General features: G+C 36.9%; 1 protein-coding gene across 2 annotated transcripts in view; it reads left to right on the plus strand.

Moving 5' to 3' along the window:
• Window positions 1–25,220, plus strand: part of CSNK1G3 (casein kinase 1 gamma 3) — a 69,152-nt gene extending 43,932 nt beyond the window's left edge. The window contains exons 8-15 of one of the 2 annotated variants that reach the window (XM_058043615.1): window positions 6,159–6,244; window positions 6,378–6,462; window positions 8,400–8,548; window positions 9,535–9,630; window positions 10,267–10,362; window positions 17,388–17,494; window positions 17,872–17,895; window positions 23,995–25,220. In XM_058043615.1, coding sequence (XP_057899598.1) covers window positions 6,159–6,244; window positions 6,378–6,462; window positions 8,400–8,548; window positions 9,535–9,630; window positions 10,267–10,362; window positions 17,388–17,494; window positions 17,872–17,895; window positions 23,995–24,049 — 698 coding nt within the window. In that variant the 3' untranslated portion in view covers window positions 24,050–25,220. The other variant, XM_058043614.1, reaches the window with a different exon arrangement.
• Window positions 25,221–25,465: the final 245 nt, after the last annotated feature.

The following is a 25,465-nucleotide window of genomic DNA, read 5'->3' on the forward strand; positions in this document are numbered from 1 at the left end:
CCCTAAGTGCCACATCTACAAGGCTTTTGAGATACCTCTGGAAGTGATGACTCAGTCACTTCCCTGGGCAGCCTGTTCCAATTTTTGAGAACCCTTTTGGTGAAGCAAATGTTCCCAATATCCAATGTAAACTTTCCTATGGCAAACATGAGGCTTTTTCCTCTTGTCCTGTTCCTTGGGAGAAGAAGCCAATGTGGCTACACTCTCTTTTCAGGGAGTTGTAGAGAGTGATAAGCTCTCCTCCAGACCTCCTTCTCTGAACACCCTCAGCTCCATCAGCTGCTCCTCATAGGATCTGTGCTCCAGACCCTTCACCAGCTTTGTTGCTCTTTAGTGCAACAAAGTGCAGCACCTCAAGTGTAGGGTTTTAGCTTCCTAAATCTAACTTTTGGAACTCAGGTTCTTCAGATCAAAGAAGCGTCCACTATATTTTTCAGGTGTAAATGGTGATGTCAGTGTAAGGTGACTGTTACACTTTTGACACTGGGCTCTCATCTCCACTAGCAGAATATACTTCTGATTATTACAGCATTTTCAACAGTGGCACAACCCCTTTTAAAATCAAATAAACTTTTTACTCCTCCTTAAATAAATGATTGCCCCCAAACCTTTTAAGAAAAATAAACCAAAATGTAAAACTGATAATTACTTGAAAAGCAAACTGAATTTTGATTACATGTCTGATATTTACACAGGATGTGTTTATTTTTGTCTAATGGTAACTTATTTAATTGTAGAATGGTTTTGGTTGGAAAGGACCTTAAAGATCATCAGTTCTGAGTCTGTTGCCATAGGCTGGAACCCAGGTTTCTCAAAGCGTCATGCAAATTTGCCTTGGACAGTTCCAGAGATGAGACATCCACAGCTTCTCTGTGCAAGGTGTTTCAGTGTCTTGCTACTCTCACACTGAGGAGTTTCTCCTGAATATTTAATCTAAACTTACTATCTTTCAGTATGAAACTGCTAGTCCTTGTTGTGTCACTTGTAAAAACCTCCTGAATAGCTTTCTTGCAGGCTCCTTTTTGGTACTGGAAGGAGCTGTAATGTCTTCCTGAAGCTTTTTTTTCTCCAGGCTGAACAGCAGCAACTCTCAGACTGCTTTCATGGGAGGGACACTGCCTGAACATATTCATGGACTTGCTTGGTCAGGTCCATGTCCTTGGTATCTTGGGGACCCCAGAGCTGGATGCTGCACTGCAGGTGGGGTCTCACCAGAGCAGATGTGTAGAATCCCCTCCCTCACTCTACTGGCTACACTGTTCTGGATGCAGCCCAGGACGTGTTTGGCTTTCTAGGCTGTGAGTGTACATTGTGGGGTCATGTCCCACCTCTTATCCACCAGCATGTGGAAATCCTTCTCAGGGCTGCTCTCCATTCTCTGTCCAGCCTGTATTTGTGCTTGAATTGCCCTAACTTAGGTGCAGGTCTTTGCACTTCTCGTCATGTTCACACAGGCCCACCTCCCAGGCCTGTCCAAGTCCCTCTGTGGCATCCCTTCCCTCAAGGGGAAGGTGCTGTTGACAGCACCACATGGCCAGATGTTCTTGGCAGACTTGCTGAGGGTGCTCTTGATCCCACTGTCCATGACACCTGCTAAGGTGTTACCCCACAGTAGTCCCAGTACATCCCCTAAGGAACTAGTGTCCACTTGGATAGGGAGTTCTTGACTATGATTTACAGTATGACCACTCAGCTAATTTCTTATCCATTTGTTTCGTCTGTCAAATCAGTGTCTCTCCAGTTCAGAGACAAGGATATCGTGTGTTACAGTGTCAGATGCTTAGCATATATCCAGGTAGATGATGTTGGTTGCTCTTCCATGCACTAACATGTAGTTGTGTTGAAGGCCTCCAAACTTGTCAGGCATGATTTGCCCCTGCTGAAGCCATGTTGACCATCATCAGTCACCTCCTTATTTTCCATGTCCCTCAGTATAGTTACCACAAGGATCTGCAGTGTGATCTTGCTGGGCCCTTGGTGAGACTAACAGGCCTATAGTTCCTCATACCTTCCTTTTCTTCCATTTGTAATAATGGGGGTTATCTTTCTCCTCTTTTAGGCTATGGAATCTTTACTGGGCTGTAATGACTTCTCAGATGTAGTGGATGTAATGGCTGTTGTCTTTGCCTAGACTCCCTAAAGACTCGTAGATGCATCTCAGCAGGTCCCATGGACCTGTGCACCTTCAAGTTCCTTAGATGGGCTCCAACTTGATCTACAGTGTTCTTCATTCTGTCAGTCCCTGCCCTTTTCTTCTTGTGACGTGAGTAATGTGACTGGAATACATACCAGGGAAGATGGGGGCAAAAAAGTAATTTAATGTTCCCCAGGAACCAATCTAAACTTTCCTGTGGTGCAATGTAATTTTTTTGCTTCAGCTTTCTCCATATCCCAGGTCTCCTGTTTCCTTCTTAAGAGGTCATGCATTTTTTCTAGTTTTCCTTTTGTCACCATCTTACTTATAGAATCTCTTCTTGTTGCCCTTGACATTCCCGGCCACATTTAATCCTATCAGGGCTTTAGCTTTCTTAAGCTGATCTCTAGCTGCTCAGACAGTTTCTCTGTGTACCTCCTAGACTACCTGTCCTTGTTTCCCCTCTTTATATGCTTCCTTTTTTTACTTTGGATTCATCCAGGAGCTCGCTGCTTATCCATGCAGGCCTCCTGATGGTTTTTGCTTGACTTCGTTGGAAGGCATTGCTCCTGGGCTTGAAGGAATTCATGCTTCAATACTATTGACCAGCTTTCTTAGGACCCTGCTTCCCTGCCAAGCTTTATCTCATAGTACTCTGCCAAGCAGATCCCTGAAGAGGCCAAGATGCATCTGCTGAAATTCATGATACTGGGTTTGCTTTGCTCCCTTCTCACTACCTTTAGGATCTCAAATGCTAGCATTTCATGACCACTGTAGCCAAGGCTGCCCTTGAGCTTCTCCTTCCCCACCAGCCTCTCCTTGTTGGTGAGAACAAGCTCCAGCATGGCACATCCACCTTTTTATGTTCTCTGTCTTGGAGAAGGAAGCTATCATCAAGGATACCTTACTGGATTGCTGATGCTGTCTTGTCACTCCAGGAGATACCGGAGTGGTTGAGGTTCCCCTGTGAGGACCAGCATTTGTGAACATATGGTGGTTCCTGTATATTGGTATACAACTGTTACGAATGAGTGTTTGAGATCACTTAAAAAATCATCAGCAAGGGTGTCAGTAAAACCCTGATGTAATATTAAGCAATGACAAAGTTCTTTGCAAGATTCACTCTGATACTTACTAGTCAGTTACACCAAGGAAAAAGAGAAAATCCAAACCACTACTAAAATCCAGAAATGAACTGTCTAGGGCTGTGTGTGTTTAGGTGCATGTGACAAGTGGCAAAAGGACAGTGAGGGCAGGCATAAAAAAGAATGCAGTCTAAAAGTTTAACAGCACTCAAAAGTATTTAACCTTAACTTACACCTTTACTTAAACCTTAAACTTAACAATTCAACATAGGAATTAACACTCAACAACATTTAACCTATCTTATAACCTGACCTTACTTACAAGCCTAACTTGGATATCCAAGGTACCTGAACATCTGAGAGAGCAGCATTTCTCCCAGATGTGCCGTAGCATATGTGTATGTTTATGCATGCAGGCAGTCAGTGCAAAGTGCCTGTCAAAAAATTCCCCTCAGAGGCAGTGAAATACTCACTCTGGGTGCTTTTGCATCTCTTCATTGTGCAAAGATTTGAGCCTTGAGGAGTGAGGTGTTGACCTATAATTCATTTTTGTTCAGCAGTCATCTGAATACAGCAAACTTGGGAGTTTGTGGGTTCTGAGAGGCCCAGCTCAGAGAGAGGTTGCTGGTCTCAGCTGCTGTGGTCCAGAAGAATTCAAAGGTTCTCATTTTAGACCACTGTTTTATACGGTCACAAGAGAGAGGGCTTTAGTCATAATAATGTTTCATCCTGGCCACAGTGTGAGTTGGCACACAGTTGAAAGTGTGAGAACAGGGATATTATGCTATGCAAGCAAGAAAAATAGTTTCCAAGACTGTTCATAAAGAAAGCATGAGCTTGTTGGGCAGCAGGGACTCCTGGGAACAAAGGGTTTCTGATATACTCAAGAGAAGCTGAGCCCAGGTGCTGTTTGTCAAGCTGAGACTGAAGGAGCCTTTTTTCAGATAACACTGCCCTAGAAGGGGTGAGGGAGGGATGCACCACCACAAGGACTCAGCTGCTCAGTCTTCCTGGCTGGAGTGCCTGTGGCCACCTAACTCTGCCCTCCTCTTAATTGTTCCCCAATGGCTCTCAGTCAGCTCCTCATCCATCCCCAGACAAAACTCCATGCACTCAGCTGGCTGTTGCCATGGAGGATAACATTACCTCCTGGTCTCCCTTGCCTCTCCTTCCAAAAGAGTCTGAATCGTTCCATTCCAACAATTTTTTTAATGTTCTGTGATATGTAGTATATTTTTTTAATTTATGCAGTGGGATATACAGAGTGCTGAAGGTCCTCAAATTCTGTGTTTACAGAGACAGTGGCATATAGGATACAGTTATAGACTCAACTCTCAAAATAAAAGTGGTAATAAGACAATTTTTAGGGTGGTATTTTTAGTGTGTAGATAATTTCCTGAGTTGCTTGAATGGTCTTACAGCTGACCCTTGTAAAGAAATGTTTTCAGTAAAGAGGGAGGATGTCAGGTTCACATTCTCTTATAAGTTATTTTTGAATATGTCTCTGTTGACCTGTAACTTTATCTGTTAATGTGTATGAGTAAGGAAGGATGTTGTCCTTTAAATAAAAAGTGCATTTTAGGACCCATAGTATATGAAATTGTCATAACAAATGCGTAGCTGCTAGAAAGGCTCTAAATGTGTAATCAAAACTTGGTCAAAATCACCAAAACCCACTCTTTAAAGCTGTATAGGAAATACATAGTTACTGGACATCCTATAGTCAATAATCTTTTGTTTCAGAAGAGACATTTGATCAAGGATTTCTGGTAGTTTTGTGCCAAGTTGGGAGTGTGCATATGGAATAGAAGGTATTTTGTCTATGGGAAGAATAACGTGGCTTTATTCAGAGAGCTATTTGAAGGATATACAAATACTCTGCAGCCCTTACTAGCACGTCGTTGGTGCCCTACCTTTCAATAAGATAATTTCTTTTAGGGGTAAAATTACTCTGCTTCTGCTCCAGTTCACTTCCTTTTCAGGAGGGCAAAGTGAGATTACAGGGAGTGTAGATTCTGACTGGGAGGTTAATGAAGAGAAAGATCTGCATCTGTAAAAGTTCTGCAAATTTCTGTGTTTGCTGGATATGTAAATTGGTAATTATTTTGGGATTTCCCTAAATTCAGAAGAACAGCGTATTAAAGTGTTATCAAAGTTATTTGACTACAGAAAGCATAATCACATGGAGTCATAACTTAGTGTAATCTAGCCATCATAATGCTCTCTAAGGAACTACCCATGTCCTTGATTGTATTAGTCTTTTTGTGATAGTGCTTAATTATTGCAGAGGCAGAGGTTAGTTATCATACAATGGATACTTGAAACTCTTCTGGGCATGAAGCAAGTCTGCTCTTAATATGAATAGAAAGGCCAAATGAAGCCAATTTCTTTAAACAAGTACTTATCCTCAACAAAACTAGGAAAATGTCATTCTTAGCTTTAGTACATGTACTCTCTTGTCAGAGCTATTATAGGTTCTAGATTAAGAATCAGTTTTGCAGAGGCCAGACTCCTTTGTAATCTAAACCATCCCCAAATAATTCTACAGTTGATCAATTTTAATTAACTTCTTACTGCAAGAACAATGAACATTTGGTCCTAACATTTCATTAAATCCTAAAGTTTACTAAATCATGAAGTTTTTCCAGTAGCTCAAGAAAAAAAATTCTTCTGCATTTTTGAGAATTTTTTTCAGCCAGATAATTTGCTTAAAGTGCTGTTGAGATGAATATACCTGCAGTCTGCGTCTGCTTTTTTTCTGAGTTTAGCTGTGTTCATAAGGCTGTCTGTAGTACATAAGAATGCCCCCATATGCTCAGTTTGGTTTCAAGTACTTTATACCTAAAAATTATTTTTATGTAATTTGGAAGCTAGTCTTCTAAATATAATGTAAATTTACACAGATGGAAGTTTCTAATAATATTTGGATTTTGTTTCAGAGCAAAGTAGAAGAGATGATTTGGAAGCATTGGGTCATATGTTTATGTATTTTCTCAGAGGAAGTCTTCCCTGGCAAGGTTTAAAGGTAGTGAGTTTTGCTATCTGCCTCTGTCCCGTTTTCAGATCATCAGCTTTTATTGACATGTTTTATTGACATGTTTGGAATATGTGTCTGCAAGCTGTATAACTTCAGAAGCTTGTTTGTTCTTCTGTCATAGGCAGATACATTAAAGGAACGTTACCAGAAAATTGGAGACACTAAACGAGCAACTCCTATAGAAGTATTGTGTGAAAACTTCCCAGGTAATGTCTGCTGTTAATAAAAATGTTATGTCTTGATTTATAAAATGAAGCTGGCATAGGTAATTGCTGGGGTGTAAAATTACAGTATGTGTAATAGATCACAGTATCTTAGAACGGGTCAGGTTGGAAGGGACCACAGCTGGTCATGGGGTCCAATCTCCCTGCTCAAGCAGAGCCATCCCAGGACATGTGGCACAGGATTGTGTCCAGGTAGTTCTTGAATATCTACAGTGAAGGAGATTGCAGAACCTCTCTGGGTAACCAGTTCCAGTACTCAGTCACCTGCACAGTAAAGGAGCTGTTCCTCGAGTTTGGGTGGCACTTCTGTGCCTCAGTGTCTGCCCATTGCCTCTCCTGCTCTTGCTGGGCACTGCTGAGCAGAGCCTGGATTCATCCTATTGACAACCACCCGTTAGATATTTATATGTATTAATCAGGCCCCCTCTCAGTTGCCGCTTTTTAAGTCTGAACAGGCCCAGCTCCCTCAACCTTTCCTCATATAAAAATTCTCCAGTCCCTTCATCAACTCAGTAGCCCTTTGCTGGACCCAGTCCAGGAGCTCCACATCTCTCTTGTACTGAGGAACTCAGAACTGAGCATAGCCACTGAGTAGAGGGAAAAGATCACCTCCCTTGACCTGCTCTTCATAATGCACCCCTGGATTCCATCAGCCTTCTTGGCCCCCAGGGTATGCAGCTGGCTCTGGAGAGCTTGTTGTCCACCAGGACTCCCAGCTCCTTCTCCACAGAGCTGCTTTCTAGCAGGTCAGCCTCCAACCTGTGCTGCTGCACTGGATTATTTTTCCCCAGCTGCAGGACCCTGCACTTGCCTTGGCTGAATTTCAGACGGTTCCTCTGTGCCCATCTCTCCAGGCTGCTGAGGTCCCTCTGAAGGGCTGCACAGCCCTCTGGGCTATCGGCCACTGCTCCCAGCTCTGTGTTGTCAGTGAAATTGCTGAGGAGGCCTCTGCCCTTTTGTCTGAATCATTGATGGATAAGTTAAACAATACTGGGCCCAGACAGAAGAATTATCCTTTGAAGCAGCAGTAAGCTAATGCTGTTGTTCTTCAAATATAGATTCTTGTAAAGGAAACATTAAAAAAATACTTTATGTGTACTTACGCTGATCAACTAGTCTGCACTTGTATCTTCACACTGAAAATTTTGCAAGCCTTTTCACCTGAAATCTGGTATCATAGCTCTATATTAAAAACAAGCTGTGTTAGAAACAGCTTGAACTAATATTTAAAATAACTTAGAAGTTTCAGGTGTCACTTCTAGGTCTCTAGAACTACAAGGAGAATCAATGAGGTGTTGGAAAATTGGACAGAAGGAATTAGGATGTTTTTTAAAAGTTGTAATAAAGTGCTTGGAACAGGGGACATGTATGGGCATGATTTTTCCAAAATATAAATGAATGCCTTGCAAGGTAATCAAAATATCATTGATAGGCAAAGTGGACTTGCTGAGAGTAGCTCATTACTAATGAAAGGAAATTCTGTCCAGAGTAGGTCTTGGGGACACAAAACTGATGCTTTATGTGGCATACCCCTTTCTTTGCCTATTCTTAGTCTTGTCTCTGTAAAATTGGTTGGAAAGAAAGAAGAAAGTAGAGGCATTTCTCTCCACACAGTTTTGCACATAGTGCATTAGAATTATAACATTGAATAGAAGATCTCAACAGGTAACATGAAGGAAAAATTAGTGGGGTGTTACTTGCTAGGATATGTGTGGAATATGGTAGTATATCTCAGAATATGGTGGCATTTCAAAGAACATCATTAAGTAACTTTTCTTTCTGGTAATTCATGGTGAACAACTGTTCAGGTTTTATGGTGAGAAGTACAAGTTGCTTTAAAATTAAATAAGGTGGTGGGGATTTTTTTGAGATCCGTTAAAACAGATAATGGCATATGTATATATTTCTTATTTTTCTAGAGGAAATGGCTACTTACCTACGTTATGTAAGAAGGTTAGATTTTTTTGAAAAGCCAGACTACGACTACTTAAGAAAGCTCTTCACAGACTTACTTGATCGGAAAGGTTATATGTTTGATTATGAATACGACTGGATTGGCAAACAGTTGGTGAGTACAGTTCAGCTGTCAGTAATATAATGGGGTTTTTTGTGATCAGTTCTGAGTTTCATTAAGGCATGTGCTTCTCAAGGCTGCTAGTAGAGCTTTGAGCAGCTGCTATTGTAAGCCCATCTGCAGATGCATGTTCTAGCATTATCTTTTGGCTGAAGTGCTTCATATTCATTCTCTTTCCAAATGTGCTGTTATTATCAAAGTACACCTCTGCTCAATCCAAAATGAGGTGGTAGAAATTTGGATTCTTTTTTGAAGGAACCTAAAATTTTGCAAGTAATTGTCATTATTGCATGAAGTTTTTTTTTGTTCCCAGTATTTTTAAAATGCAGAGCTATACATCCGCATAAGAGGTATACTCTAGATATTTATCAGTTCACTATGATAAAATATTGCATAGTTCATTGAATATTTCATTGTGGTGCCTCTAAGGTTTCAGGAAACACTCTTGGTATAATTTAGGAAATTGTAGTGGATGGGGTTTACTTCAGCTACTCAAATTTTTTCATTTCTTTTTATTATTTCTATTATGTAGGGAAGGGAGGGCTAATATGTTTATATTTGACCAGTTTCAGATTATGCACTTCACCCTTCTCTGTGTGATTCTGAAAGAAAGGTAGCATTTGTTTTATTGCAAAATGTATTTTTCGGTGTTTAGCATTAAAAGTTGCTTTAAGGTTTTGATAGATTTCATCAGAATGTCAAAACTGCTAACTGCAGAAAGTATCAGCCTAAAGTCTTTCAGAAAATTAATGTATAATACTTAGAATTGCTACTTCAATACATTCTGTAAGTAATAGTTTCCTTTATTTCCCATTGTTATTAGTAAATATCTAGTGAAGCTTCTACTTTAATCTGGTAATTTTTGTGTTATTTGAAGCTGTCAGATTTAAATATTATTTTCTATTATAAACCAGTAACTTTTGGTGAGACTTAGAAATTTATTTTTTTTACCAGTTGCTACATATTGTTTATATTTGTAGCCTACTCCAGTGGGTTCAATACATTCAGACCCTGCAATGTCTTCAAACAGAGAAGCATATCAGCACAGAGACAGAATGCAACAATCCAAAAATCAGGTAAACTGCTCATCTAAGATTATCAGCATTACTATGCCTTTTGTCTAATGATTTGTGCTATGTTTTTATTAGAACTTGAAAATAAAAGTGACTCTAGGTGTTTTTTTGTTTTCACTTTAAGTAGATCTTTGTTAAAGTTTACATATGTAGAGATACATAAATATCTCCTAAAAGCTTGCTTGTTTGAAGCTGTGATATAGTGTAGTGAATCTGTAGTGAATTTTCTCTCTACTCACACTTCGGTATTCGCTGTCTCTGCTCCATACACTCTTTCCACTCTTTCCATTCTGACATTTATGTATAACATTTTCACTTTTTTTTAAACCAGGGTAATGACTTAGGTGGTAACAATGTTAGGAATTCAGAGCTGTGTCAGTTTACCGAAGCAAAATTGGAGGGTTATTTTAGTGTGCTTTTTCTTACTAAGAATTTTGAGGTTTAGCTACTTCAGCTCTGTATGAAAATATTTATGAAGGCACGTGTAAGTATGTTGATAATGTTGAAGTGCATTCTATATAGGGATTGAATGTGTAGCACTTCTGTACTTCTTAAAAATATGACAGTTAATGCGCGAATTGTTTGTTTTAAAATTTTTTTCTTCTTTTGCATAAATCCTGATGCATTCAAAAATGTTAGTCAACAGACCATAGGGCAGCTTGGGACTCACAGCAAACCAATCCACATCATTTGAGGGCTCACCTGGCATCTGACAGACATGGTGGCTCTGTACAGGTATTTTCTGCTTCATTGCATGACCTAATTCAGTTGTTTTGCCTTACATAATACTACTTTCCTGTAATGTATCAGATGATTCATGTTTTCATATTGAGATTGCTTATCAGTGATGTTCAGAATGCTGCTATTATTTATTGTTTCACAGTTCAGTTGCCAAACTGAAAACAGGTGCTGAAACAATGGAACTTTTTGTTGATGGAATATTTCTTGCATGTTTCTTAGTTAAAGTCAAAAATAAAACAGTTGAGCTGTCTTTTTTACAGAATATATACTTAGCTCAGTGAAAACAACTGAAGTTTAGACTTTAAATGTGTTAATTGTATTAGCAACTGAAACCCAATATTCACTGAATTATGTTGTTCAAGCTGTGGTTTTTGTTCCTTAAGTAAACATCAAATTAAAATGTTACTTAGTGATGTTTTCTTAAACTTCACTCCATTATTCGAATAGTAATTTACTAGAAAAAGGTTCCCAGGGCAGCGCCTCACACATCTCAGTGAAAAAATCTGTAGAAACCAAAAGTTTTTCCTATATTATTAGTTTATTTCATCTTCAAAGAGCTATTTTCCTGGTTTGTTTTCAATTTTTAAAACTAATTTTTGAAATTTTTGATGTCTTATTCTTTGAATATATATAGGTGTGAAATAGTTGGAGTAATGTGTGAGGAATTAATACCAGGAGATTCAAAATGCCAACTGTGAAGTCTACATGAGATTTTGAGCTTTGAGGCCAAAATGAAAATGGTTCAGCTTTGTGAAGTCTTATCTGGGCAGGGGTTGTGTGTGGAAATTGTTGCTGCATTTTTTATTATGACCATCTAAGTTACATTCGTTTCTTCTGAAGTTTTTGATTTGGAAAAAAGATTGTCATGGCCTGAAGAAAGAATGAAAAGTTCAGGATACGGAAAACAAGGCTGCAGTTCTGTCAGTGTAATAACATTCTCTAAATTTTGTTACTTTAGAAACAGCTGTCATGTGTAGTGTAACAAAATCTAATAGGTGATAATTATTACAGCGTATAAATAAAAATTTAAAAGTTGTTCTTCCCATTAACAAATGTTTAAAAAAGCCTTCTTTTCCCATATTTTAGGTTAAAAAAATACACATTGAATTAGTTAGATTACAGTTAGTAGAACTTTCAAAGTGTCATCATATGATTCTGTTGGCAATTGTGGCGCTTCAGAAGTGTTTTATTCTTTGTCAGGTAAAATGTAATGATCACAAGAAATTTTCCTCCATTGTAAAATAGGCTAAACACCCTTCAGGGATGGGGAGAACATTTTCTAGGAAATAACCCAAATAACACTAGTATTCCTTACTGTTAATATAGTGTTGTTTCAGTTCTTTCTCCTCACAGGATACAGGCAGTCTGAATGAGTTCAGATCATTTAGATCTGTTGAGGCTAAGCAATTGCCACGTGAATGAGAGCACTGTGCAAAACTGCAGCCGTATGTCTTTGAAGATCAAGTGTTGTGCAGCAGGATGTTTTCAGATTGGATTGCTTTTTTGTTGTGGAGTGGTCATGCTTCCTTATTAAGGGCACTTATAAAATCACATAGTATCTCCAGTTATGCTGTGGCATAGCCCCTGGCTGTTATCAAATACATCTTTGTTGCAGGGATACTAACTGAATCATGCTATTTGTTAAGTTGTTTCATTAGCTAGCTACTTTAGTAGGATTCTTAGTTGCTTCCAAGGAGACAAATACTAAAAGTCATACAGAAAATTGTTCAAAGGTAAAGTTGAGTCTGAGGTGTGAAATTAAAGTGCATTTTTTTCTGTGATTTTAGTGAGCCATTGCTCATCTTTGAGATCAGTTTTATTAATTTTTCTGTGAGATATGAAGATCCGTCAGGTTATTTCAAAGTGACAGTGGAATGTTTTTAGGTCAGTGCTGTTAGTCATCTGTAATACTACTGCTGATGTCACCTCTTAGGTTCTTTTTTAGATGATTATTCAAATGTGCTAGTGATTCTTTTCTGTGACATATTAACATTGAAGGAACTGAGTGTTGGTGATGTATGTTTGTTAGCATACATTTGTATGCTATTAGTGATAAGTTGAAGCGGGAACCATTGAGGTTCAAACTGGTATTTCATTAACAGATATTGTTCTACTTTTTGTACTAATTTAATTTTTCCCAGACCCTAGGCTTGTGGTCAAAACATCCTAATGTGCTTAGACATGTCTAATTCTACTTTGTAGATACAATTAAAGTTCAAATAGTACTAGGAAACTGAGTTGTAAAGGGAAGACATCCCTTCTTCCACTTAGCTCAGTCAATTTTTCTAGTTCATGCAGACTTATTAATGATCAACTCATCCCTCCCAGCAATTTGTTCAACAACTTTTGTGCCTTTGTTCTCGTAAGTTTGTCTCACTTCTCAAAATGTCAGTTGTATAACAGTGAATTATTTTTTTCTCTGCATGAGCTGCAATCTGCTTGCGCTGTCATAAAGACTTTATTAATCCATTGCAATTTTTTCCATTACTTACTAACTGGTCTTCTTTCTCTTTTCTCTTTCTTTTTTCCCATTGGGAAATTCTTTAAAAGGAGGTTAGATGGAAAGATTGGGTTAAAGAGTTCTCAGTAAAGTACTTAAGAACTGCTTGAAAGACTTTTGTATTTGATTTAAGTAGTTTTCAGTTGCCCAATTCCTCTCCTTCAAGAAGTCAAGATAGTAAAGTGTTAGATGAAACAAATCAATCTAGCTGAGCTTTTATGAGCTAAAAAGGTATTGTGGTAATTTTATTCTTTTGTATTCCTGAAAACTTTTTGAAGGTAAAACAAAGAATTGTGTAGTATCACTAATGAAATCCTTAGAGATGTAGACTGGCTTTATTTTTTGAGTGAAGAATTCATTTACTGAGATTCTTAATGGGATTAAGGGTTTTTTTTCTATTTCTATTTCAAATTTTTGCAATTCTTTGGTGTGACTACAGTAATGAAATTCAGCAAAATTTGTTTTTTATGGCAGACTTTCTAACTGATTTTTGAACATAGCAAGTAAAAAATCAGTTAGTGTACTAATCCAGAACAAAGTATAGAGACTGAAGATTTAATGTCACCATTTAGGGATTTGGTATTTTGGTTTAACTGTGTCTTGGCCTTTGTCAAGCTTCCAGAGGACCATGTATCTAAGAAATCAGTCTATTTCACAGTGAATGTGTCATTAATAGGTAGTAGGTGGAATTTTTGTTTCTCTACCTCATGGCATAGAGACTGTCAAGAAATAACCAGTGATGCATATGCTTCTTTATATAGGTGATCTTAAAACTTTTAAAGAACTGATTAAATTTGAAGGAACTAAATTTAAACCAGGATGAAGTTATAAAAATGCGTAAAGTAGTTTTAGGTTTTCAGTTTAGTGGTTATTCTCTCACTTGAAAATAGGTGAATAGCTTAAGTTAATCTTGAATATTGCAACACTTCTAATTTGAAGCTTTTAAAATACTTGGTTTTTGAAATGTAATTATGTTACTATTCAGGGAAAAATGTTCATGTACATTTTGTAACAGAATTTTTAGATGCAAACCATGACTTAAATATCCTAATTTTTTCACTGTAGTTGTATTCAGGCCTCCTAAGAGATTAATAGTGCCTCTCATTTTTTCATCAGGCTATTGATTTCATCAAAATCCATTCCAACTTGAGTCACAAGTAGAGAAATAAAATTCAAAGTTTCTATTAAAGCAAATTTAGTTTGATGTTGCTTCTCTCTCCTAAAGTTATAGCTGTTTATGTGAATCTACTGTGATGAATTTTCATTGTGCCTTACTTGTGGTACATTCTGGCTACAGAATTTGGTGTACCCCTCCTTCAGTGCATACGATGTCCTCTGGGTGACTTATTCTTGCTCAATTCTGTTATGTTCCCATATCTTTCTGTGTCTGTTGTGCAGATTTTTGAGATGATTCGCTCATAGTTGGAAAAAAAAATGTAATAATTTGCCTTACTAAAGGCTTTTTTAGGTCTGCAAAGTACTTTTCTGAGGTAATGTGAAATTAAATTCATACTCCTGATAGCCTTACTGACAGTGGAATTGATGCAGTCCTGCCTATCTCTTGTACTCCTTTGTATGAGTCTTTGTTAATTTCATTCTCTTTTATTAGTGAGGAGCTCCTAGAGCTGCTTTCAGCAGTAGTAGATTTGAGTGAAAGTCAGGTCATTTGTGGTTCTGGAGAAGCATGAATGATCCTGATTTTTGGATTTATGCTGTATATTCTTTGGTTCGCTTACGCTTTCAATGGGTGTAACTCTTTCCAGAAAGAAGAACATCATGTTCCTCCCATCTAAACTGTGTCATGTAACAGACACTTCATAGAATTTGTTTATGTATTTGGTGAATGTGTATGGATGAGTTTGAAGTCAGTTTGAAAAATAAGCTGCAGTAAGCTTTGTTCTTTCTTACCACATAGTAGTGCATTGACCCCAGCAGAGGGTGATTTTGGCTCCTATAAAGAGGAAGTCAGCTTAGATTAGTATACCACATGCATACTACTTATAATATTACTCATGCAGGAAGGACTTTTATACACGTACTGTCAAGTTTTCCAATTCAAATGAAGGTGTGTACATAGTTAAGTTTGATCTCTTTTTTTAAATGTGTTGTCCAAGAAGATAGATATCATTGAACAGGTGCTCCTGGCAAAGAAGTGTGAAGGAAAGTGTCATATGAATGCCCCACAGATGCTACAGTTTGCCTGTATGATATCTGTGTAAAAGTCCTACATTTTTTCATTTGTTTTTTAGGAAAAGAGAACAGGAGTTCTTGCAAATGCCTTTGCAGGCTATGACCTGTTATTTACAATAGTCAGGAATGCTAAGTTGTACTGTGTTTGCTTCCCGTCCAGAAAGGGCCATATACCTGTCTTGCTATTTCTTGATGTGCCCTACTTCTGTTTGGGTAAACTGAGGGTTTCTGTTTCTCATCAACAACTTTTACACTTTTACTCAGTCTTGAGCATGGATCTGAGGTTCTTTTTAAGCTTAGATTATAGAGCAGAAATCCTGCACTATAAGGGCTGCAGGCAAGGCTGACTACAATATTAATTGGGTGACATTGCTTTATATGGATTAGTGCAGGCTATAGTTGTGGTTAGTTATGTAGTTAGGCGCAGGGAGCTCCATGTGAGCATGACCCCACCAGTGATCCCTTCCAGCCATAACCATTCTGTGCTTCCTTTGGAACCAAACTCATTTGATGGTCAAGTTGAGTAAAGTTTTTTTTACCCTTACATTTTTATGACTGCACCTATCTTAATTAGCAAATACTTGTGATGCACTTTTCCACTCTGGGTATTTTACAAGAAACAATGGAATTACCTTCACAGTAAGATACCTAGCGAGGTTGTTGGGATAATACTGTATCCCTGTTCTTAGTAAATATGTAATGATGACAACTCAGAATAGTCTGTGACTCTGTAAAACCCAATAACTAGTAACCCAGGATATTTGGTCAGGATGCCTGCCTCACCATCTTAAGGTTTGTTAAAGTACAATTCCTACTTATTTCTGCCACTGAATGTGAAGTGCTTCTGTCATGCCCAGTGATACAAAACTAAGCTTAAGACACCTAGTTGAAACTCCAGTGACTTACTTATCATTGCAGGAATAAAGTCCAGTCTCCTATGATTCCTTCAGTTATATTGACTAAAATTTAGGTAGTTAGATTCCTGCAATATCGCATATCATTAATTTTGTTACGAGCCTGCAAGATGTTTCTTTAGCAGTGGTTCCTATTTTAGTGAAATTTGAAAAAGAAGAAAACTTGGCCTGATGTTGGCAAAGGGCACGGAAAATGCCTTGAGTGCAGCAAACTTCTGAGATGCAGTGCTTAGTTACAATAGGAACCACAAAACAAACCTCAATAGGCTAGGCTCTTAGCTCTGGTTATAAATAGATGAGACATAACTGCTGTAACAAGAGGAGAGCTTGGAAGAGTGAGGGAAATAATATTATGGTAGTGATTTTCTTTCTCTCTCATCTACCTTAATCTCTGACTATCAGCCAACAGCTGGTTATAATCTTGAATTACAGACTGCTCTTAGTGGCTCTAGAGCTGATTAATTGTTTACAGATGTTTTCTGGAAACTTTTATATTATTTGTCCAGAATTACATTTTTGTGCTTGCTGGCTTGCCGAGCAGTTGCTGCTATTTAATAGCTGATAGACATTTCCATGGAGTCAAGTCAACACTTTAGTGGGTCAATTAGCACTGTCAGCAGCTCTGATCAGGTAGGCACTTGTCTACGCCAGTTAACCATCTTCCTTTTTGTATTCTGTGGGGTTGATAATGGAGAGGCCTCTGGAATGTCTCCATTTGTGACGCAGGAAAGCTGACAGGAACTGTGAGAGGGAATATTGGGTTCCACTTAAAGTCTCAACAAATATTCCTAGAGAACCACAGCTTTCACGGTGACTTGAACAATTTACATAGAAATTTCATGGTAAACTAATAGGAATGAAGATTAATCTAATTTTTATAATTTTTTTGGCAGTAGATGTTTTCATGTCATAAAAATCAGACATCATATACTCTTATGTCTAGAAGACAGCCTTAGTTTTTCCCTCTTCAGGTGAGTGTCCTTTGAGATACAACTGAAGCAGACCTTCATATTCAATGTGAATATAAAAGAGCTAAACCAAGTAACATAAATACACCAAAGGAGCAGAGATAGGGTTAGACCGACTGAATTGGTATTGGAAAAGTGCTTAGTGCCTTCCCTTAGGGCTCTGAAGAGATGTGGGGGAAATTAGTAAATGACATCCACAGAGTTGCTTTGCTTCATCCACTCACTGTGAGTTCATTGTAGAGGTTAGTTCCATTAATAGATATGAAAGGAGAATTACAAGAGCACAGGGTTGCCAGAATTAAACCTGGAGAAAATAATGTTACTGGAATAAAAATAACTATAGAAATAACAAAAAATACTGTTTTTTTTAAGATGTATTGGAACCTTAGGAATTAACAAATGTATGTCTGGCACTAGTATATTTTCAGGTCTTTCTTCTGATTTCAGGTAGTAAGCTCAACAAATGGAGAGCTGAACACGGATGACCCAACTGCAGGCCGTTCAAATGCACCCATCACAGCTCCTGCAGAAGTAGAAGTAATGGATGAAACAAAGTATGTCCTTCTTTTTATCCTCTTTGTATCTTTTGTGCTCAGCTGCTTCAATATTTTTTATATAGTTTTTCAGAAAATATTGTCTGAACTGAATAGCTGTTGGTGAGGAGCAAAACTACAGTGCTATACTTAATTTTGTCTTTAAGTTTCTAATTAGTAGAGTTCCTATAGCTTGTGCTTTTTAAGCCTAAGCCTTGAATGACATGTCTTGCTATGCTGGCTAGAGAAGTGCATGCATTTTTGATGTTTCAACTCATTTTGAAATATTTATTTTAAGATAGTGTTGTGACTACCAAAAGCCATGTGTAGAACATGTAAAAGTCTTCCTCTATATTGTATTCTGACTCTCTTTTTTCCTTTGCTCTCTTTCTGTATAGCTGCCAGAAAGTGTTGAACATGTGGTGAGTTATACAGCACAGGCAGGCAGAAATAGCCCCAGGAGCTTTGTTCTTTTTATTTTGTTTAAAACTAACTTCAGAAAACTTTAAAATATCTATTTAGAAATGACAAAATACATTTTAATTCTGTGAAACAATTAACTGTTTTTACAAAACGCCACCTTCAGGAGCTGTTCTGCCTGCTTCAAAGCCTGCTTGCTTTTAAGTTGTTTAGTTTGTGATGTACTTTACATCAACCTTTTTAATGGCTACTAGAATATTTTTTTTCTTATTTTCTATTCTGTTTGAAAGGGGAAAGCATTCTTTTCAAATATTGTAGCATTCAGCTAGTGTATTAACATCTGGAAAATAATTCACATGAATAAGTAATAATTGCTAGCAGATGTTTGACCTTTTCCAATTATCTCTGTAAACAAACTATTTACCAAAGTATTAGTCTGTGACAACTTTCTAACTAATCACTAAAACATAACTTCAGAGTTCCTTAATTCTTAATTATATCCAGTGCAATGGAGGGGAAAAATATTAAGATCTGTTACCATGGGATGGACAACTAATATTTATGTATTTGAGTAGTAAACTTAGACTTGAAAAATAGTACAGAACAATATTCTTGGTAGCTAAAGGTGATATGAATTCCAACATGTTTCATTTGATAATTGTGCTTGAAATAGGATTTTACAAGGGTATGGATTTAGTTTATCATAAAATAAAGGCACACAGGTATGAAGGATACATTACTATCTGCATTATTGCTCAGCTACATTAGTAGCAGAGCAATTCACTAGCAGCAGTTTTTCTAGGACCCATTTTCCTGACTTTAGATAAAAGGGAAATTTCTCAAAGTGAAATTTTTTTGAAGCAATTGTTCCACAAATTCTGGTAGGTAAGATTTATTTGCAAATGTAATTAATAATTTTGAATGGCAGTGTCTGTAGGGCCACATTTTTGCACTGGCTTTCTCAGGGAACCACTGAGGAGAACTACATTCTTTGCTGCCATCTGTATGGAGTATGGTATTATTTTACTGTCAAAAATGTATCTGTTTATATATATATATATATATATAAAACAGAAAAAATCCAAAGGGGCAAGGATATTGATAGGCTGCCCATAGCTAAATTCCCTATCCCCTCTCTTCAAATAAGCACAGTGATAATCTTCCTTATGCTCAGCTCATGTGCACACAGAAAAAGATTAAATTTCTTGTACTTTGAGTAGTGATTAGCACAATTAAACCCATTTTTACCATTTTTAGTTCCCTATTTTAATTGGTTATTTGCAGAAAGTTAAGAGAATTCTCAGGAGCCAAGATGCTCAGCTGCTTGAGAAGTATAGGAGTTCACTTTTTCTGATATGAATATATAATGGACAAATACTCTATCCGTGACCTTTTTGCCCTACTCTTAATTAGCTTGGTTACAGACAAAACCACTAGTCTCAGTGTCCTGCTCTTTAGATTGATTTTCTTGTTTTTGAGTATGTAACACTCAAATTAGTGTTTCAGCACTGTCTGTTTAAACTCAAGTTTCCTGAGTGACTAGAGGTTTTTCTGGGGGTAGTATTCTATATTTTGAAATTCTTTTATATTTTAACAGTTAATTAACACACATGCATGCCCTCTCACCCTCACCCCCTCTTCAGCTTTAGTATCAAACATCAATGCATAGGTAAACATATTTTTTCAGAAATAGCACTTAGAAGATTTTAATTTTACATTTTAACATTGTAATTGCAAGCCTAATATCAAAAAGGGTTGTGACACATTCAAACATTTGTTTATAGATTCTACACTGTGGAACAAGTTAAGAGAATGGGATTACTAGTATCCTTCATGTCTGTGACATGGATATTTTTTCTTCTAAGGAGACATTGGATGGCAAGGATGTGTCTAACTTTGTGCCTCTTTCATAATCTTTTTTCCGCCTGAAAGTATGAACAAAGCTAACCTCTCTTGCTCATATCTTCTGTTTGTAATGTTTCCTTATACTCTGAAAAGACAAACTTGAATCTTATTTAGAAATGCTTCATTCTTTGTTTTTAGATGTTTCCTTAGTTTTAGAAACTTAGCATGACTATATCTTCTTTTAAAAGGAGTGCCCCTCATGAGGGATTGTCCCCATTATGTAGGATTTTAACTGTGAACATAAGTGTAATTTAGGTGAATATTTGAGCTTCTGCTACCATTTCAGGTGACATCCTGTAAATCAGAAAGGATAAGTTTGGGGTTTTTTAATTCTGTAAGGATTTTATTGTTTTGGGACATTTAACCAACGTTTAACCAAACATTTCATTGTTCAGTAATTATTTATCCACTCACATGCAGTATATATTCTAAATCTTATGCCGTGTCATTTTCATGGTGGGTGTGCAGCTAGCATGACTTAGCAGTGCGTGCTGTGTTTTGGGAATTCTGGTGGGTTTGGTTTTTTTGTTTGTGAGTGTTGGGGGTGGAGGGGGTTGTTGGTTCTTTTTGTGGGTTTGGGTTTTTAGAAAAGTTGCTTTCTGCCCACTTTCAGTTGTTACTTAAAGAAGTTGTAAAGCAAGGAGAAAACTAACCTGATCACTGTGCTGCCCTGACACTTGGGGATCTGCAGATCTATCTATAGTCTTCTACAGATGCTCTTTCATTTATCACTAATTACCCTGTCTTTCCTCTTTGCTAGCCACAGAACAGTTGCTTCTGTGAAACATGTGTGATTTGGATAACCAAAAGGGTCTTCTGTGGGAAGGCAGAGAAGGGCAAAAAGGAAGTGATTATATGATCTGTCCTTTTTGCGTCTTGCATCTTTTTTGCCACTTTTAACACTTGTTTCTAATCCTACAGTAAAGTGCCTGCCACGTGCTTGATGGCAAATAAAAAAACATAGCTGTCTAAACACAAATGACAAATTAAGTTGCTTTAGAATTTTGGCCTAAGGTACTGTTCAACTGGAAGGGTATTTAACAGGAAAAAGATATGATAATGACCTAGGAAGGACTAGTTTTGAAACTGTTCAAAACTATAATGCTGAGATTGCTACCTCAGATAATACCTCAAAAACACTTTAGATTGTACAGGAAAAGTGCAGTATTCTTTGCACTTCATAAATTGTTGTTATACTGCTGATTCTAGAAATGTTAAATAAACTCCAGATGAAGGTTAGCAGTCATTAAATACTTTATTTTTAAAAAATCCTTTTCTAGAAGTAGAAATTTTTAAAAATTACCTCTTCCGTATTTTGCATGCATATTGAATAGTATTTGTGGTTTAATAGTCCTTAATAAAGCACCTATCTATAGCTTTAAATATAGCTCTGAGCAATATAATATCTGTATTATGTAAAAGTGACAATAACCCCCTCTAGTGACAGTAAGCTGAAGAACAAGCCTGCATTTCTGTTAGGAATTATACTCGTGGAGAGATTATGCACTGTGAATGTCTGACTCAGGGTTATGTTTCTTTCAGAAATTTTATTGTCAGGCAATAGAGTCTGTTCTACCATAATCCCATTTAAAGGTGCATATACTTTAAAATTGCATTTATTTGGCCTTGGAAGCCAATTTGAAGTCTAGCACTTCTAGATTTAAAAATCACAATGTTTAAGTGTACTTCAGTTTCTATTTCCAAAACAGTCCTATGGTTTACAATTCATCATGGAATTTGCATTCCTTTAATCCATTTTAGATGTGTTATATTTTATTAATTTATTTATTTTTCCACACCAAATAAAAGTTTTCAGCATTTAATGATTTCTCCTTGAATTGAAATTTAGTTGAATAGTTTCTATAGTTTAACAAAACCAAGCAAAAGAACTGTTAATAGAAGTTACACTCATTATAGCAGTATTATGCAAACTCCAGAAGACCAGAGGACTAAAAAAGCTGTGCTTTATGTTGCTTAAAAATAGAACTTTTGATTTTACCATTGCATGATGGCCTTTTTCTCTGGTTGACAGAGAAGTAGGAGAAGGAATAAAAAACCGTATGAGATTTGCAGCAAAGATGAGTTAAAATTTTCTAATAGGAAAAGCAAGAAGACTTAAAGTGTCCTTGAATTGCAGAGAGGATCCAAGTAGTCCTAAATGTTTAAGAAGTATGATCTACTTCGGTTGTGATCCATATAAATAAAGTTCATTTAAAAATAGAGTGAAGAGTTAAAATTCTAGATAGCTGTTCTAGAATATAAATTGTCTGCTGGACTTCTATCTTCCTACACAGTTACTTATGTAACCTGTATATTCTACTGTTATAAATCAAAACAGAATTTTTCTTTGGGCTTTACTAAGGCATGCTAATCTTGAGCAAGTATGAAAGTGATTTACCATCACAGATGAGGGTAGGGTTTCCTCATGTACAAGATCATAAGATAATTCATATTGAAAGGAGGAGAACTGCTTTGCTTTGATACATGGCATATATAAAATACTTGGGGTGAAAAAGAAATTAAACTAAATTGGGATTCATAGATCTACAAGTGGATTCAAAGCTTAAGTGATAATGAATGTTAGTGGTTATAGGCAGATGCTAAAAAAAGGGTTAGTAGTTATGGGGGAATTTCAGTTACAGTCAGTGGCTTGTACCCTTCAAAACCAATTATATTTCTTCTTTAAGAAGTACTTCAAATTTAGTAAATACAGTATGATACTTCTGCTAGCTGTAAAAATACTTATCTGTGTAGTTTCCCCTACTGAATTTTAATTTTGGGCTTCCTTTTCATCAATAACGAATGTTTTTTTCTACTGAAAGTTATGTAACTCTCAGAGCAGTTCTGGTCTGCCTCTGCCCACTGCTACTTTTTCAGTGACTGAGCAACAGGGTGCCTTGGATATTTTGAGAAGGTAACTTCTGTCTCCCCTAACTTTGGATGTTGTTCTCACCCCCTGTAGAACCTTATTTTTAGACCCTTAGTCTCCCTGATTTTTAAATGCTTTCCCCATTTCCCATATTCCAAACTAAATCATCTGGATTCCTTTTGAATTTTTGTGACATAAATTCTTGGTGAACTTAAGGATTTACCGATCAAGGCTATTCATGCAGTACATTTATATTTTCACTACCGCTGTACTTCATGGTTTAAGACTCATCAGTGTATAGTGCTGCAAGTGAGAATTCAGTAACCAAACCACAGAACTCCATGGGACATGCTCTATTAGAGTACACAACTTGCATGCTCAGTTTTGGCCACACACATTGTGAACAGTTCAGTGTGAAGCTTTATTTTTAAAGGTGGTGTTCAGGACCTGAGAGTTGCTTAAAATAAGCCTAGCAGTACAATTTAAAGGAATTTTTTGTGTGTGCGTGTGTAATCTGTTGTTTTCCTCTTTATTTTCAAAAGTACTTTCTGGACTTCTGCAGTCCTTCTGTATATTATCTATATGTAACTCCCTCCAACTCTTTTTCATTTTGTAGGGTTCTTTCAGGTGCTTTTCAGATTGTCTCAGTTTGCTAAGTGAAATTCACAGTGTTTGTCAGTTTCTTTCATTCATGTAGTATTCAATAAAGCAGAAGAGGGATTATCAGTGTTCTTTATATTTAAGCTGTAATTTTTCACTGTAATATTTATTTTCACAGCACTGACTCAGAGCATTAATTATGTTGTTCATTAGAATTTTCTTCTAAAATGTCTTGTGGAATAGCCTTGGACAAAGTTCTTCTAAGTTCTGGTTGACAAAGGAAGCTCAAATTGTTTTCTTGTTTTAGCAACAATAGTGTTTTAAGTGCACAGTTTAGGTGACACAGTCATAAGCACAAGCTTCCATTTGGCATGTTGCCAGTTAATATGAAAGAGTACTCGGGTATTGGAATATTCTTTATTACAAATACCTTTTTAAGTCACCCTATAATACCTGTGCTTTTGATACTCTCATCAATACTTAAGGGCTTAATAGCTACTTGCATTTTAGCTTTAGTTTGATACTTTTTACCAAAAAAGGTGAAACGTGTCAAAAATATCTCTACTTCAGTTTCTTTTTCTAATAAATCAATTTCCTGCAATAGAGCTTAATGATTTCCTTGTGGTGCTGGCTGTACCTGAGCTATGTACTTCAAATGAGACATAGAGTAAATAGTTTAGTTTTGTGGTTTCTTTTATATCAAATGTAATTCGTGTCACACTTGCAGGTGCTGCTGCTTATTCAAGCGGAGGAAAAGGAAAACCATCCAGCGCAACAAATGACTAGAACCAAACAGAACACGGAGAAATGCTTATTTGTTCAACTGTTGTCTTGTGATCTTAAAAAAACAACAACAAAACCCAAAGCAAAAACCTCCATAATAAACACATTTTCCGAGCACTCTCTGAGAAACAATATCATGCCTCTGTGCTTTGATTTGGTTCTTCTGCATCCATCTTCTGTTTCTTTAATTCATCTCTTCTGAAAGCTTTAAGATATTGTCAAATAGGAGTGCTTCTTTGACCATCAACATACGGACCAATGAAATGATAGAAAATGAACAGTATCTTGAGCAAAACTGAACTTGAGAAGTATTTCTTCTTTCCTAGGAAGTAGCAGCAGTGTCTTAGATGAAGACGGATGTCATAAATCACTTATTTGAGTTGGTAGCAGTGTATCTAAAGCAGTTTTCTTCAAAAATTAAGAAGAAAAATACAGATACACAACAATAATGCAAAATAATAAAATCTTAAGATTTATTTTATGACATTTGCATTGTTTTTCTTCTTTTGCCTCAGTATTACTGGTTAGTCAAATTGTTATTCCAGTCAAATTGCCACTGTCTAGATACTGGGGATGCTGGTTTAACTGTTGACAGTTGTCAAAATGCTGGTGCTACTAACAGAAAGTATTTCCAATACCCTTTTGGTTTGAAAACCTGCTTTTCTTTTGCCTACAATGAATACTGCAGTACAGTAGAAGTTATAAGAGTATTTGTGCAAGAATACAAATGTTTGTATAATTTAAGTTGTACATCTGGTAATGTTAACAAGATCAAATTACCTTCAGAAGAGCACTACAGAGCAAATACTGAATCTGGTTAAAGCAGAATAAGTATGAAAGCCTGTATGTTCACTAAGGTAGTTGATGATTGACAGCATCTTTAACTTGAAAATATGGACGTGCCATGTAAAGTTAGAGGTGTACTGTGTGTTCTTTAGAAAATAAATGCAATAGAAGTGAGTTAGACTTCTGCCTTCACTGCATACCCTCCCAGAGCATCCCAAATTTCCTGCTTTTTTTCCTGGAATTTTCTTGTCTTGCAGTGTAAGCTCACTAGTATCATAGGATGGTAAGGATGTGTCTGATGCTTCTCTACAGTTGGATGAAGTGCTTGCAGTATGAACAAACCAACAGTTCTGTAGGCAAGACAGCCCATTCTGTATTTTCTTCTTCAGAAAATACATGCTTCTTTTAAAGTCATAGTGACAGAGTTCTGTTTTTTGTCATGTTTAACTGCCAGTTTTAAAGAAGGACTGTGGAAGATGGAAGTGACTAGATAGATTTATTGACCAAACACAGATTATCTCTGTTTCTTTAGAATTCTTCTAGAGCTAAGTACCGTCTTTTTTTCTTTTTTCATTTGTCCACAATTATCTTTTGGCATACTTATTTATTTTTCTTCTGTTTTTGTGGTA

The sequence above is a fragment of the Melospiza georgiana genome, chromosome Z, assembly GCF_028018845.1.
Source record: "Melospiza georgiana isolate bMelGeo1 chromosome Z, bMelGeo1.pri, whole genome shotgun sequence".
NCBI lineage: Eukaryota > Metazoa > Chordata > Aves > Passeriformes > Passerellidae > Melospiza > Melospiza georgiana.